At 30.9% G+C, this 17,222-nt stretch overlaps 1 protein-coding gene across 15 annotated transcripts in view; it reads left to right on the top strand.

Moving 5' to 3' along the window:
• The window catches only part of Unc-115a (actin binding LIM protein Uncoordinated 115a), a 430,063-nt gene that overhangs the window by 191,500 nt on the left and 221,341 nt on the right, over positions 1–17,222 (top strand). Inside the window, exon 1 of one of the 15 annotated variants that reach the window (XM_075357645.1) lies at positions 498–623. The exons of the other annotated variants lie outside the window; for them this stretch is intronic. Coding sequence (XP_075213760.1) covers positions 563–623 — 61 coding nt within the window. The 5' untranslated portion in view covers positions 498–562. Of the gene's footprint in view, positions 1–497; positions 624–17,222 lie in introns of those variants that run through there. 15 annotated transcript variants of the gene reach the window in all.

Below are 17,222 nucleotides of genomic sequence, written 5' to 3'. Positions count from 1 at the left end.
AAAGTAAACAGGTGATTCATTATTGACAATAACGATGGTAATTTATACATTAGACCTGAAATTATTGCACTGGATAGAAGTATTATGTTACCAGGTGTTTTTTATGCCAAGGTAAAGATAACTGCTTAAAAAAAAAATAGATAACAATTTTGGGATTTAAGAAATTGTTTCACATATAGAGAAGGTCGATTTGCACCAGCTCACTTAAAACTAATGATGACAGGTATTACAATTTTCTTTCTTTTGTAGAATATTACTTAGCGAAACCGATGTTCCTATTAACGTTTGCTTCGTAAAATAATTTACGACAAAATATGTAACAACCGATGTGTTCTTACCTCGACCTTGGTTGGTTTATTGCTGTAATGACAATCTGTTAATATAATGTGCCATAAATTGGTAGTGGGGAGGAAGCTTCTATGAACGTACATGTTGCCGCATATCGTTGCTGGATGTTCAGTTGTTATTTGACGTGCTTTTAAATACCTCTTTGTGTTTTTAAATTTTTTATTGTGTATATATATATATCTTTTTTATTTTAATATCGTTGTGCAATATTGGTATGATTAGATTTCAAGTATATTATCCTGTATATCATCCGTCAATTATCATAGATTGGGAAGGTAAAGTACTTATGTGTATATTTTTTTAAATAGAAAAAAAAACTACTAGTAACGAATCAGTAATGTGTTGTTTGTTTGCGATAAGGAATTTAATGAAGAGGAATAGCAGTTACAAACCTTTTTATTATTGCTAGTATAATAATTTTTATTATTAATTCTGTTAATTGATCTAAAGCTCTTTTTAAAAATAGAAATGACGTAATCCAAAATTTTGTAATTAACTAAAGAATTTATTAATAGTCGAGTACTGTTGTACTTTACTGCTTGTTTTGCTTGGTTTTTTTTTGTACCATAACGATACGATAATTTATTTATTAATTAAATAAATTAATTAATTTTATTTAAATTAATTAAATAAATAAATTTATTTATTAAGCGTTTTTTTTTTTTGTATTGTATGTATCCTTGGAAAAATTGTCGTATGATTATAATTCTTTTCTGAACGTGTATGTTAAAGAATTACTAATTAATTACCTGTTTCTATTATTTACAAGGTTCTAAGTTGTTTTTTGTATTGTTTGGAACCGTCTTCTGAATTTAAGGATAGTAAAACTGTAGTTTTTGGTCCTTATATTTTTTTTTATCTCTGGGGTTTTCTGTAAAAAATATTTTATTGCACTTTCTAATTATTTCGTAATACGTTTGTATTCATGAAAATGTTCACTTATACACACGCATTTACAAAAAATAATTTTGTTGAATTTTTTATGCCTTATGCCTTATACCTCTGAAAATAATTTTGCGTGTTGCTGAATTACATCACATATTGTGGTATTTTATTTGGTTAATCTTTCTTTTACGTTTATTTTAATAAGATTATTTTCGGTTCATTAATAAAAAAGTCCGTTAACCCACTGCAGGTTACTTTTATCATTCTATTTTTGAGTCGGGAAACCTTTGGTAGATTTATTATTATTTTTTAATTAAGTAAAGTTGGACCTATTCTACTGGATAATGGAATCCCGTTTGTTTATTTTGAATTCTACATAAACGTTTATTTAGATTTTCGCTTAAATCCTATGTTCCCAATCCCGTTAGACTAGTCTGAAGTCACGTCTAAGATTAAAGCTACCTTCAGTTAGGGGCATCATTTGAATTCCGACCGTCGTAGAACAACGATAACTTGGAACTTTCTAATCTAATCGGGATTATAAATAACTGAACATCCTTCATTAAATTTGACCCTAGGGACTGCACTTAATAGCCAGGTTATTGGACGTAAGTAACCTGAAAACCGTTCTGATTTAAATAAAATAATTATGTATTTTTAATTATAAACCACTGTGCGTTTCCTATTGTCCTTTTTTCATTGACTATAAGTACAGTATACATTAAAATGCATGTTATAGCGTCAAGATAAATAAATTTCTTATGTTTACTATCTCTGTTTAATTCTACGTTTGTTGTCGAAGGAAGGTGTAGTGACTTGGCGCAACTGGTATGTTAATTATCACAAAACCATGTTCAATAAATAAAAAACTGTTACTGGCGAAAAAATCTACTTTTGAAAATACTGGTCGTTTAAATGATTAAAATTAGTAGATGGATGTGGTTTCAGAATTTTTTACAAGCCATTTTACCGTCAATTATATTACTGTCATTATTTTTTTAACCGCATGAAAATCGTACGTGTACTGGATGTTTTAAAAAAAACTATCTGAATTTCTACCGGTACTATTTGAGAAGTACAAAGTATCTAGAAGTCATAATCATGATAATTGCTTCATCGTACGGATTAACAGTTAGCTGGATACGTATAAATATTAAAACACATACGATACTCTGCAAACATAATGATAAGTAAAAGTAATGTTGAAAAAACATACATACTGTTACTTTTACATACCGTAAAAGTAATGTGTCCGTTCAAGTAATTAGTAGATTAACGTGAATGTTCATAGAGTGAAACTTATATTTATAAATTTGAAGAAGCATCTTATTTTGATTTCATTTCAGCGATACTATTTCAGTGTTATTAACTATGCGCATTGTTCTTTTTATTTACAACCTATTACGGTCAGTTGATAAAAACTGGTTTCGCCGGAGGATGAGTGTAGTTAATTTCGTTCTAGGGCGTGCTATTATGTTACGTTATCGATATGTTTTGAACTCAGTTTGTGGAGGTAGCGGTTTTAAGTGCATTTTTTATTATGATTTTACATAACGCTTTGAGTTTTTATTTTCTGATGTTAAAATTATATATATATCTACATTTTGAACGAAGGTGATCCTGATTGTTGGTAATTGTTTTTCGATTAAACTGAGTTTTACATCGTTTTTTGTCATTGATAGATTAAAATAAAAATTAGTTTGTATTGATTTGAAGTTATGTGTATTACTTTTATATTTGTTTTCTTAAATGTGAGTCATATTTTGGTGGCTAAATTTGAATTTTTTATTTAGAATGTGTATGTATTTGCTTATGCGCGCGTTGGGAGATTCAGGTTTATCTGATGTCATCAGGACAAGGTTGGGCGTTTGTACGGCTACCGCATCAAGATAAAGAGTCCTTACTCTTCTCCTTGATCACTTGAATCTTCCACTGGATAGATCCATTGGCCATCAGTCCAAACAAATATCAGTAACGTAATAACTCAATTAGGTTCCCGAATATTAGTTAAAATTCGTACCGCTTGAAACCAGAATTCGATGCTCTATCGGGATGGAACAGATAACGGTATGAGAAATGGAATTAGACACGCAGCTTCAACCTGTAAGTACAGAACAAACGGACGTACCAAGAGGTATCGTGGACATTCGTGTCAAATATCTATACAAAGATGGCGGAAGAAGTGGAGAGATTAATACGTCCTGATTTTCCCTTGGAGCTGTGTTCGTAATTACAAGTAACAGATAATAAAATAGATGTTTTGGGAACACCTTACCAAAATGTATCGGTAGATTGGAGTAGTTTTATCCAGAATGAAAGCATCGTACATTGTTTGATAATTTACATTGACCAGCTCAAATATATGCTGTTGTAATATATTGCTAAAAAGCCATCTGAGAACAGGATCAAGATTGCCTAAAAAATTCTCTTCTATCTGAAGAATTATTGATGTACGGTAATATTCAACTAAATTTAAAATATTTTAGTTGGATACTATCACTATAAGTTTATTTTCGACGTTAACCGGAGTAAACTGGAAGATCTTCCCGTGGATTCAACCTCCTGAAAGTTAAACCGTATTATTAAACTAGTAAAAAAAAATTAAATTAAAATATCAACAGTTTCTTATTGACAAATTACTTGCTGCTTCTTCTTTCTTGGTTTCTAATTGTGTTTACGTTGTTCGTCTTAAAATTAGTTAATTTTTATTTTAGAGTTACAACGTCGCATTGTTGCTACATGTACATTGTAACGAATAGGATAGATGAAGTGCTACAGTAGGTGCTAGTTAAGTGTCGGCTCCTTTCCGGGACTCCAAACAGAGTCCAGCTTATATAAAAGCCTGCGCGCTAACCAGTTCCATGTGTAAACAGCTGCTTGATGGAAGCGACTGAACTTATTGATAACAAAATTTCAATAGCTATTCATTTTTTGTAGAGTTTTGTACAGAAGTTTATAATAAAATGAGAAAGTAATTAAGAAAAATTGAAATTTAAAGTTATTTTACGATATACATTTATTTAAATTAATGATTTTGGTTCTGGAAGTACAAAAACACAAGTTTAACTGGAATCTTTTCATCACTTGTTTATTATAATTTTCGTTGTGTCCTACGTATTATTCCAAATAATAATTTACGTAATACTCTTTTGTTTGGATCCTTTTTAGTGTTGCTTTGAAAATTTTAAATTTGTGGACGATTTCTTTTTATAAAAGTATGCAGTAAAAAGGATTTGGATAATTTTTTACGTACAATATTTACGGGAGTAAGCGTAAAAATATAATTACACAAAAAGAATTATTCATACGTTGACAAATTTTGTAGTAAAAACTGCCTCGTTACCTCGTTAATTTAATATAAATGACTTTTTGCCCTCACTGAGCGCTAGATCGGATTGAATCGCCTTTACTCGTTGACAAATTTTTTTTTTCTGAAGACAGCCTTAATTTAGTGTCTAGATTGTTAAACTTTTTTTTTTTGTTTCTGTTTATTTACTACTTTTTTATTCATCAGTCAGAAAAATAAAATTTTCATTCATTCTTGTTTTCTTTTCGAATAGCCCATTTAGAGGGCACGCTTAATCAACTTTTTAGCCCGTGCTTCTTTCATTTTTCTAGAGTGGTGTTCTTTGTCTTCTTGAGTCCATTTTCTCCCTCTTCTACAAGTGAGTTTTTTCCTCTCCTGAAACTCTAATTCCTGTATTGTTTTTCTGATTGTTGCTCTGTCTTTTAAAATGTCTGAGTCTATTGAATCGTTTACTAGGTCATTGTCTATTTCTTTAAGCCAGGTTATCTTGTTCTTGTGAGTGTTTAGTAGGGTGAAGATCTGTTTTGTTAGTCTGGTGTTCTCCATTCTGTATATGTGTCCATAGAATTGCAGTCTTCTTTTCCTGATTACATCTGTTATTTTTTATATTTTGGAATATAGCTCTTGGTTTATAATCTAGTCCTGTGTTGTTTTTTGGGCCTAATATTTCCCGTAAGATTCTTCTCTCTATTGTCTCTACGTCCTGTACTTTATGTAGTTTCAGCGTTTCTGCCGCATATAGTATTTCTGGTTTAACTACCGTTTGGTAGTGTCTTAGTTTGGTGTTCCAGGAAAGGGTTTTCTTGTTGTAGGTATTCTTCGTGATAGTGTATGCTTTTTCCATTTTAAGTAATCTGTTTTCTAGAGCTATTTAAATAACTTTTCATTCATTTAAATTATATGTTTATTTTTTTCTGTAAAATTATTTATTTTACTTTTTTGTTTTATATATATATATATATATGAAATTTTAGGTGTTTATTTCAGTAATGTTTATTTTTATTCTCTATTTATGTATTCAAAACTGTACTCTTTTAATGACAACAGAACGTATGTTTTTCAAGTAATGCTTAACGTGACTTGATTACAAAGAGTGAATAAAACGAATTATTGATTTCAGATAGAGTTTCATTATCCTTTGTTTTAATAACTGAAGTAATACAGTAAAATTAGGTAATGAAATGTTAAAAATCATTTTTAACATTTCATTACCTAATTTTACTAGAAGAGAAATTAATTCGGTTACGTTAAAAATAAATAACTTTTTTATGTGTGGGGAAGTACGTGTACATTTGTGAGTCATAAGTAGGTTAGATACGTGCAGTGCTATTTCTGCGTTAGCTCCATTCGTCAAGAATCGGTCGGCGACGTTTGTGATTTGTTTTATTGTAGCGCCTATTACAAATTATTGTTATTGCCTTCGCGTACCTGACCGAAAGAAATCTTTCCATTTGAGACGAGGTCAACGCGGCTATAATTTTCATTGATTTTAACCTTGGTATGTTATGAATTAAAGAATGTACCATCTCTTACAACCGTGTGGACTCTTTTGAATTGACGAATAACGATAATAAAGAGATATTATTATTATTAATTTTGAATTTAAAAAAAAATTCATTTTATTCTTAAATTTTGGCATCTACTTGGTATCAGTACGTTTTTCATATCGTATTTAAATATCTGTAGAAGTTAAAAACCAAATTGTGATTTGATCATTGCTAAAGCTTAGACTGCATTGATAAATTGTTCTAAATCAAACTGTTATTGTTGTTAGCAGCTAGTTTCGTTTGCCACAATTTTTGAACGATACATAAACGAATAATAAATTGTGATCTTTTAGCATAACTAAGTTGTTTGCAATAAATTTGTAAATATCTAACACTTATTTACTTATTACTTTCTAACGAGCCAGTATCATGATTCAATTAATAATTTTACGTGTAATTTAAGATTGATTATCTTCTTGAATATTGCATTGATGCACCACTAGTGGAATAAAATTGGTAGGACTGTATGTTTATACCAGGAATAATTCCTAAGAGTATTTCTTCAATATTATATTTGTAAGAATATTTCTCCATGTACGACTTAAGTGCAGGCCAGTATCAGCTTTCGAAAAATTTTCTTTTAAATATAGAGATTGTTTTTATGTAGATCTGTATCTGTACTATATCATTTCGCAGGTGATTTAGTTTTGCTAAGTTGAAATTTGTGTGATTACTCTTTTTGACGAGCTTGGAAAGGGATTCTTTTTTCTTAAGATCAGAATACCTTTTGGTAGGTTATATCCACGCGTTGATTGTGAAGGAATCCCGTAAACTACGATTAAAATTGTTCACTGATGGCTGATGATAGCCTTGTTAATAGAAAACCGTAATAGTATATAATGTAATTTTCTCATAAGACGAATGTATTCTCTTGCTTAAAATTTTACTAATTTCGTAATGGGATTTTAGATGTTGATACAGAATCTTGTGATGTTGGAAGTCCTTAAAAATGGATCTTATTTCTCTGGCTTAATGTGCTTAGTCGCCCATATTCTTTAACATATTCTTTGGATTTCTCGGACCGGGTTTGATAAAATAATTGACTTTGATCTTCCTTATTATCATAATATATAATCTATGTTCTTTATTAGAGCATAGATTATAATTAACATTATAAAGAATATAAAGATAATAAAAGAAGTAAAGAATAATAAAGAAAGAACAAATAACAAATAAAGAATATAACATTATAAAGAACATTAGATTCCTTGCTTTCGAGTAAAGTTGAACTTATCTAACCGGAACAAAACGGGAAGTATACGGACTTATTGACTTAACGTGTTTAGTGTTGCTCGCTTTCTAAAAATATTATTTAGAAAAATATTGATAAAAAGAGATTATTCTTCATTTTTGTTTGTCTTTGCCGATAATCCTTTTATTTTTGTTTACAGAAAGTTTTAAAACAAATATTGCCATATTCATTAGTCTACCCCATCAATGATCATTAATTGTATTGATTGTACAAAAAAGAAAAACAAAAAATATATATATATTAGTTTTATTTTTTAGTTTCAGACATTTAATAGATTCATTTATTCTGGAAGTAATAGTTTGAATATTTGGTACAACTATACTGTTGAAACGCGGTGTGTGGGGAGCTAAGTAATATTCACTTGTTCATATAGACCTTGTATGTGCTTGTAGCTTTTTACGGCACCGCCTGGCCAGAATATGTTGTGAATCCAATAACATTGTCGGGCAAAAAGATATTATCGCGGAGCAGATAGCGTAAAACCGGTCTGGTTCTTCATAATTTCAAATTTTCTCCACGAGAGCCAATCTCTATTGCTATTTTAACAATATTGGAGATAAATGTAACTTGCAGACAATATTGACGTAAATTATTATTTGGCGTTAAATGCTACATTATTAATAATAACAATTCAATAATAAATTTTCAACGAAAATTACAATAAAAAAAAAAATACGTTTGTAGGATTTAAGTTATTTAATGTGAATAATCTTTTTTTTACTGTTAGTAGATTGTTATCACAACTCGACCGATTATATTATAGTTTTTTAAAACTTAATTTCCGAGAGAAGCTTAAATTAAGTTTGGCTTTAAATTATTTTTGTTACAACATGGACCGTATTCGTTTCAAAATCCATCATATATTTTACTTTACCCGGCATGAACTAGAAATCAAACCTCTTTTTTGTGTTGAATTTATTTTAGAATTCCGTGATTTTGTTGAAACTTATTGGTTTTTATAATACCGTAATTCACGAATTAAGATCAAATAGTCTTCCAGGAGGGCGGTCGATGTCGTTTTAATGGAAAATAAGTCATTCGGCTGGATCCGCTTTACAAACTTCTGACGTAGTTTGCCTGAATCTCTTTTACTTTTTGGTTTTTTGTCTTGCCGTTTAGTCGGTCGTTAGCCATTCTACTCAAAAGTACGATCTTTCCTTTTCCCTTATAATCTAAAATTTTGAAACGTGCAGGTACGAGATTTAACCGTTTTTTTCATATCCTCATTTCTGTTGGGGGGTCTAGTCTGTACTGCGATTAACACCTTTGAAAATTTTTATTTAAGTAGACGTAATCTTCTAATCGCTTCAAATTCTAGATTTCAATCGATCCGTCGATTTAGGAACTGCCGTTATTTGATTCTGCCTAATTTTAATTTCTACAAACTGTCTTGTGGTTCTGTACGGTGTTGAAAATCTGCCGGAATCGCGTAATTTAAATCTTGACACACTTGTCGTCGTTAGGTTCCGGCTGAAAATGCGAAACCATCTGGTAATTTGCGATGCAATAGCTCCGAAAGCGGGTTTATCATACATCCGGGAAACGCGACCTTTGTCGTTCTCTTACACTAGGTTAGCTTCTTGAGGTAACCAGCTGTCGCGTGTTGTAACTTCTCCGTATATTATATACAGGATTCCTTACGTTGTAGTATGTTTGTTGTTGCCTTTCTGATTGTACTATATCTGAAATTTTATATATACTACAATTTTGAACCTATTTTGAATGCTAAATCTCTCATATCTTAACCTCCAAATTTCCCATGCAACCTCCCTCTCTATCTTTAGCGAATAAAGTACATCTTAAACCTACGTTTCCACCAAGTGTTGGGGAAAGTACATATAAATCAAAATCACCTAAAATATTTTGGGTGCTAGTAGATCACAAAACATTGTTTCAAATGAGGGTATCGCAGTCCAGTACCAAGATTTCTCAGTGTTTCCTTCAAAAGTTGTTTAAACCTTGTTAAACTGTTTAAAATTGTGCGTTTATAATTTTTTTCATTCTTTTTGCTTAATACAATGAATCCTCAGTGATTAAATGCCATTAAACTATTTTTCCTTTAGAAGAAGTTGACCCCCCCCCCCCCCTAAAAAGGACCGTTTGGATTCATCCCTGATGGAAAAACTTTTGTTTTTTCGTTAATTATATTTTGCATACTAACAACTTAATAACTTAAGTTAATAGTTTAATAACTTTGTTATTAATGTAGAAAAGCATAAAATAGTAAATCTACAATTTAAGTGTTAACAACATTCCTGAAAGGTATCGCAGTTTACTTTTTTCTACGAGATGATCCACTAATATAAAGAATATAAAAAGTTCTTTTTATATTAAGATATAAAAGGAAATGTCAGACATTTAATGTAGTAGCCGAATTTTAAATGTACTTAAAGACGCAGTATAGTTAACTACTTAACAATACATTTACTTCTTTTTTAATACATAAAAAAAATATGATTAATATATTTATATTAAATTGAAAAATTAACATTATTTCTCGATAATTCTGTACCTTCTTATCATATCAAATCTGAACAAATACACGTATACTTATTTTTACTTACAGTTTTTATCTCGTGTACGAACGTGCGTTCAGGATTGTCACGCGATTATTGATGTTAAAGAAATTGCGTTTTTTATATTTTTTGTGAATTACTACTAGTAATTAAGAAATCTGATGTGGACACCTCATGATTCCATGTACGTCTGTTAAATTACAAATACACATTTTTTACTGTAGTTAATTTTAACTTATTTCATTTAAATTAAGTTCATTACAAAATACTAACGCATAATATTCAATTATACTTGAGAAAAATGGCCCTAAAAATTTTCTTAGCTATTCATATTAATTTATACATTAATTTTGTTTCACGTCGCTCAAGTAGATATGTTATGTGAGAACGTGTCAGATCCGTAACCATGTACACATCGATTCAGACTTCATTTATAAATACTTAAAAAAAACTTTTTTAAATTTAAGTATATTGATTTGTTAATAATTATCAACATCTCCGATTGTAAAAATTTTTGAATTAAAATGAAAAGCACATACAATTTCACTAATAACTTCTGATATTTTTTCATATATATATATTTTTTTTGTTATCGTATTATTATTCATTGTTAACATTTTTTACAATCGGAGGTTAATAATTATTAACAAATTAATATATTCAAATAACTAAAAAAAAGGTAAAAAAAGGAAATGGTTTCATCCGAACCGATGTGCCCCTTCCCCTTATAAGATCCAGATATTTCATTAAATAAAATTTTATTTGGCTGTAGCTCCGGAACCAATGAAAATAAGTACCACTTATGATTTATCGTTGAAAATCTCTCAACCAGGGCTTATTACTGCAGCTAAGATTGTCCAAAATCCAAATGTTTGAAAATTGAAACCTCGCTTTATTTAGACTCTATATACACATTTTTGCCCCAGTCGATTGCAATCAAAAGGGAAGGTGCACAGCTAGATGTTAAAACAGTTTTAAATACAAAATTTCAATATTCTACAGCTAATCGTTTTTAGTTATGCGAGATACATCTGTACGTACAGACGTCACGCCGAAAGTAGTCAAAATTGATATTTCCGTTGAGATCTGAAAACCGAAATTTTTCGCGTTTACAATATTTCCTTTACTTAGTACAAGGAAGTAAAAATGGTGCTCTGTTTCAAAAACGTTATCCATCACTACTTTGCTTCTTTAAAAATGCTTATTTTCTTTTAAATCATTTAAATTATCTCTGTTTTAATATTTGATACGGGTAATGGTAATAGGAAAAATTGAAATCTGGATTTATTATAAAAAGTTCTTAAAAAATAATCTTAATGTCATAAATTTTCTTGAAATTATTTAAAAGTAAAATTACAACATTTTCTGTTTGGAAATTTCAAAACTTTAAATTTTACACTCGCTATTTATAGTTGATTTGTTGGGTCATTAAATCCATTGCTATAAGTTTTAGACGATTAGTTAAAGATGTATTGTATTTTACAAGGATTAGTAGTTATGCTGTTTAAATTTCTGTTAATAGATTATTTTATGACTGAAAATGTTTTGTGAACATAAATTATGTAGAGTCATATAACATATGAAATTTACTTATTAAATTCTAAAATTAAATTTTTATAAGCCTACCTATAATTTATTTTATGCCCGTAGCGTCTTTCCTTATAAAAACCTACCTTACAACAACATTAAAAGTAGCTTTCACTTTTCGTATTAATGAATTTTTTACGAACGTGTTTTTTTTTTTTTTACCTGTTCTATTATCTAAATACGTTTAATTTATTCACCTTTTTTTACAGTCGTTTATATTCTGTGTAATTTCATTATTAAGTTACGTGTAACGTAACTTATTAATTCATACTTCTATAATTTTTCTTTCTTTTTTCTGTGCATCATATTTTTGTTAACCGTAAGCGTTTTCAGTGCTCGTAAGGTGCACGTTGGTATACTACAGTACATGGATATTATAAAATAAGATTACAAGACCTTTAGGAAATAATGCATTATTTATTTAAATGTATCGTTTCTGAATCATTTAATCTGAACATGTGAGGTAGAATATCAGTGCACGGTAGAAATTAAAACAAGAATATGAAAAAGTAAGCAGGCACTTAATAAGAAGGGAAGACTGCTGTTTGAAAAGTTAAACATAGAGAAACACCTTCAATTTAAGCTCCTCAAGAGGAAATTCAATCACCAGTGGCTGGACGCATATTCACCGTGGCTAGCTTACTCAGTCCGACTCAAAGGTGCTTTTTGTTAATATTTTGTCTTGTTTCCGTCATTAATTAGAACGAAGAGAGGGGTTGGGGTTCTTTTCCGTCAGACCTTTCACTAGTACAAGGACGTGCACGATTATTGCAAAGCACATATACAATCCCAGGGACTTCAGACTGCAATGGAATTTGCAAAATCGTGCATGGAGGGCATTCCAGTAGACATCCAATTTCACCAGTCTTCACGAAAATTAATTGAAAAAAAATGCTGTCTTTAATTGTTTTCTGCGTCATTTTTTCCGGCACTCAAGATTTACCTCTTAGAGGTAAAAATCTGGATCAAGGCGTATTTATCGTTTTGTGCATTTACGCACCGTAGCTGGCGATTCACAATTAAGATAGAGCATTTTGGGCATGGACTGAAAAACCCATAATATCGATCACCTATCATCCAAAAAGAAATAATTGAACTGTGTGGTAATACAGTCAGGGAACCAATCGTCACAAGGATTAAAAAAGCTTACTTTTACACCATTTTGCGGGACAAATTGTGGATATTTCTGGCAAAGAACAGCTACCTATTAAATTACGTTTCTTCAATGAAAAGACCAATGAGGTCGAAGAATTTTTAGGCTTTGTAGAGTTTGAAGAACTTAATTCCGTGAGTATTGTTAAACACATTGAAGATTTGGTGACAAACTTAAACTTAGACCCTGAAAAAGTTGTAGGGTTAGGGTTCGACGGATGTTCGACGATATGTGGTAACGAAGGAGGGTACAGGCGATCTTGAAAGTACATAAAAGTCTTCTACTCTTTTGACAAAGACTCAAAAGTCAACTTGTGAAAAGTTGCTCTTTTCACAAGCTTAATCTTATCGTTAACGACTTAAACGTTATTCCAGAAATTTGAAACGCGTTAGAAGTATCAAGGAGATAGTCACATTTTTTCGCGAATCCGTTTTACGACACAAGTTTCTTGCTAGCATTTCTAAATTTTGAGAGATTATTTACTTAGGGAAACACAAGAGCACCCGTGTTATTTTTAAGGAAGAGATTAATGAAATGTTTTATTTGGAGTTTGATGTTCTATGAAGCTGAAACGTGTGGACAATGAGAAAAGGACACGCAAAATGATTTGATGCTTTTGGGATGCGGGTGTGGCGCAGAATGATAAATTTCAAAAAGCGAGACCATGTAACAAATGAAGAAATATTGAGAAGCATCGGAGAGAACAGGAAAATGCTAAATGTGATTGAATATAGGAAAAAGACTTGGCTAGGAGATTGTATGAGGTGTTTATTTTATTAGTGGATGCGATAGAAGGCTTGGTGAATAGAAGGAAATGGAGAGATTTGAAATGACGGATGGGATTAGGGAAAAGGAAAAATATGCGGAAACAAAGAGATTAGCAAAGCATAGAACAAGGGGGGAGAGCAGCAGCCGTGACAGGGCTTGCCTAATAGAACACTATGAATGAATCAATTTTTCTAAGAAGTATTGCGTGAAAATAGGAGGTACTAGACTATTGGATGGCAAAACAGCCGATTTTGAAGACGTGAGTACCAAGGTTGAAATCCTAGTAGACGGTTAATATTTATACGGATTTGAATACTAGATCGTGGATACTGGTGTTCTTGGGTGGTTGGGTTTCAATTAACCACACATCTCAGAAACGGTCGACCTGAGACTGTACTAGACTACACTTAATTTATATTCATACATATCATCTTCATTCTTCGTCTGAAGTAATACCTTTCGGTTGTTCCGGGGGCTAAACATAAGAAGGGAAAATATTGGAATACTAGGTTCTCTTGGCGATTTCTACCGCTTTAAGAGAGCGAGAAAAAAGTTAAATTTAGTTTGTGTTTGTCAATGTTAGGCGAGTTTTAGTTGTATTTAGCCCGTGTTAAAAATTGTGTGACGGTTTAAATGTAATTTAGGGTTGTTTAACCCACCGGGTTGGTCTAGCGGTGAACGCGTCTTCGCAAAAAAGCTTATTTCGAAGTCGAGAGTTCAAACGTTCAACTCCTAGTAAAGGCTGTTTGTTACTTGTATACGGATTTGAGTACTAGATCGTGGATATCGGTGTTCTTTGGCGGTTGGGTTTCAATTAACCACACATCTCAAGAACGGTCGACCTGTGACTGTACCAGACTACACTTCACTTACACTCATACATATCCTGATTCATCCTCTGAAGTAATACCTGACGGTGATTCCCGGAGGCTAAACATGAAAAAAAGAAGGGTGGGTGTATGATGGTGCATGCTGTGTATAAAAAGAAAAATGCTTCCACCGATTCTGATCTCGAGATCACTAATCCGTGTTCTCTTAAATAATTATAATAATTACCCCTAATAGTATTTTATAACCGTTAAGTATAATAGTTATAAATTGTTAGGTATATAGTATTTTATAACGGGACCATCGTTAGGTATCGCTTCAGAGGATGAGATGAATGATTTGTAGTGTGCGTAAGTTGCTATGTCTGACCGGGATTCGGACCCGGGACTTCCGGATGAAAGGCCGAGACGCTACCACTCGCGCCACGGTGGCCGGCCATTGTTGCATCCTACTGATAGAAAATAATTTTTAATTTTTTAATTTTTGGTCGAATGTTGTATTTTGACTAATGATGGGCTTTATAATAATATGTTTTTTAATTTTATAGTAATATGTTAGTGCAAATAAATTTTTTTTATCTTAAATTTTTTAGTGATATTAAAAGTTTGTTTGTGTTTTTTTATTATTGGGGTTCATTTAATTGTTTGTTTTTAGGATTGAATTACCGAATCGGCATTTCATTGGTTTTTCGTCTTAAACGTTTGTAATATTTTTATTTTCGTAGGTTTTTTTTATAAATAGAAATCTTAAATTAAACAACGGACAAACGAAGTTATATTTCAATGTAATTTCTTATTAATTAAAACCATAAAATCTCCTCAACGGTAAATTAAATTTTAGTGTGAGATAATTCGGTAGTGTTTGTTACATTTTTTCTTCTTATTGATTGTATTAATTATAGAATATTATCGAAATATTATCATTATTTCACATTTGGTTTGTATTCGTGTTGTATCTGTATGAATTTAGATGTTTCGTGTTTAAAATATTTTTACTTTCGTTATTTTGTTAACAGAGTTAACAAATTTAATAAGTTAAATTAAAAAAAAAGCTTTTTTCCGGTTGATTTTAATCTAGAAAATTTGATCGGATCATTTGGATACAGTTTGCTGCTTTTATATCGAAACAGTTCGCATTTATGTTACGATCATATAAATATATTATATATATTTCTTTACTAAGTTCTTTTTTTAGTTATTTGATGTTTTATTATCAAAATAAATGTAATACATTCTGTTATATAAATACAGCTGGTTCGCCGAAGTTATGTTACTTTCTATTTCAATATGAAATTTAGATACACTATATGTTTAACACTGAAATATTATAAAACTAAATGCAGCGTTTTATTAATTACTATTTTATTATTTACCTTTTTAATCCATTTTTAGAGTTTAAAAGTACGTACAATCAGAAGTCAAATCAGAATTATTATTTGTAATTTTTTATTATAATAATAATATTTATTTAATTAACTTGTCTATACATGGATTTTCCTGCTGTAAGATTTCACTATTCTCTGGGAAAACCGAATTCATAAATAATTAATTGATGTTATTCTTAGAATTAGCGTTTATGCAGTATACACAAAGGAGGCGGTATTTTGAAAGGACTTGTTTATACATATTAAACGATTTTTACGAAAAAATAAATTAATGGAATAAAGAAGGAGAAAATATTACTTTTCCTTCTCTCCACCATCTGTATGATGGCATTTTTTGTGCCTAGCGTAGGATTTTTTATTCAGCTTGTTTCAGTTTGGGGTAGTATTTTTCCGTAGTTTTTTTTACTATGTATACTAATGTATATCATATTAAAATGAAGTTACATAATCGTAATCTTTAGAAGCATTTTATTACGTCTTATATTTATTTCCTTACATAAGGGATTTCTTTTATTATCTTATCTAATATGGATTGTTTTATTTTTTATTTCTTCTTCGACTTCTGGTTGTTTATTTCCACGTGCAACACAATCATTAGGATGGGGTAACGATTTTCCATAAGAAAGTTTTGTCTGTTTTTAAGTAGCTGTTAATTATTTGGAGTTAAAAATAATTTTTTACAGCAGCAAAGTTGTTTATTTATGTGCAGCTTCGATATTAATTACCTTGATCTTCTGAAGGATTTAGGTGGGATAGATGAGAGCTGGCCCAGAAGAGAACCTTGTAACATTTCTTTATAAGAAATTATGTTGTTCCGTAAACCTTCGTCGATGTCTGTTTATCGACATCATTTTTTTTCTTTATTTCGGCTAGATGCTCATTGAATCGGTTATAAAACTTAGAGCTTCCGTGATATTTTATGTGGGCGGGTTTGCTTTTGGACCTTTCTTTCTTTCTTTCTTTTTCCTTTTTCCTGTTTAGCCTCCGGTAACTACCGTTTAGATAATTCTTCAGAGGATGAATGAGGATGATATGTATGAGTGTAAATGAAGTGTAGTCTTGTACATTCTCAGTTCGACCATTCCTGAGATGTGTGGTTAATTGAAACCCAACCACCAAAGAACACCGGTATCCACGATCTAGTATTCAAATCCGTGTAAAAATAACTGGCTTTACTAGGACTTGAACGCTGTAACTCTCGACTTCCAAATCAGCTGATTTCGGAAGACGCGTTAATCACTAGACCAACCCGGTGGGTTTTGCTTTTGGACCTACCTTTGGTTCTGTTTACTATTCTTTTGCTGAAAAAAAATTCCATCCGTAGAACTTAGGAATTAATCAGATAAAATCGGGCTTTTTAATGCGTTCGAATATACATCTAAAGGGATTGATCCGATCCATAAGTTATGGTCATTATTACTTTTTGTTACATTTTCTCTTTATTCGATTTTTACATAAAGATTAGGTGTGATAAGAGGATTTTATATGTATGGATCAATATGAATTGTTAGTTTTATAGTGGAAAGGTGTTTCCACATTATGGTGTTTTAATTTTCGAAGCGGTACGACATGATTATCTCGAAAGTAACGAATTCCAAAAATCAAGATACTACACTATTTCACTACTGCACCGATTAATAGCGATTA

This window comes from Lycorma delicatula, chromosome 1 (genome assembly GCF_047948215.1).
Source record: "Lycorma delicatula isolate Av1 chromosome 1, ASM4794821v1, whole genome shotgun sequence".
NCBI classification, from domain to species: Eukaryota; Metazoa; Arthropoda; class Insecta; order Hemiptera; family Fulgoridae; genus Lycorma; species Lycorma delicatula.
The sequence above is the reverse complement of the archived record's forward strand: the minus strand, read 5'-3'. Positions and strand labels throughout refer to the sequence as shown.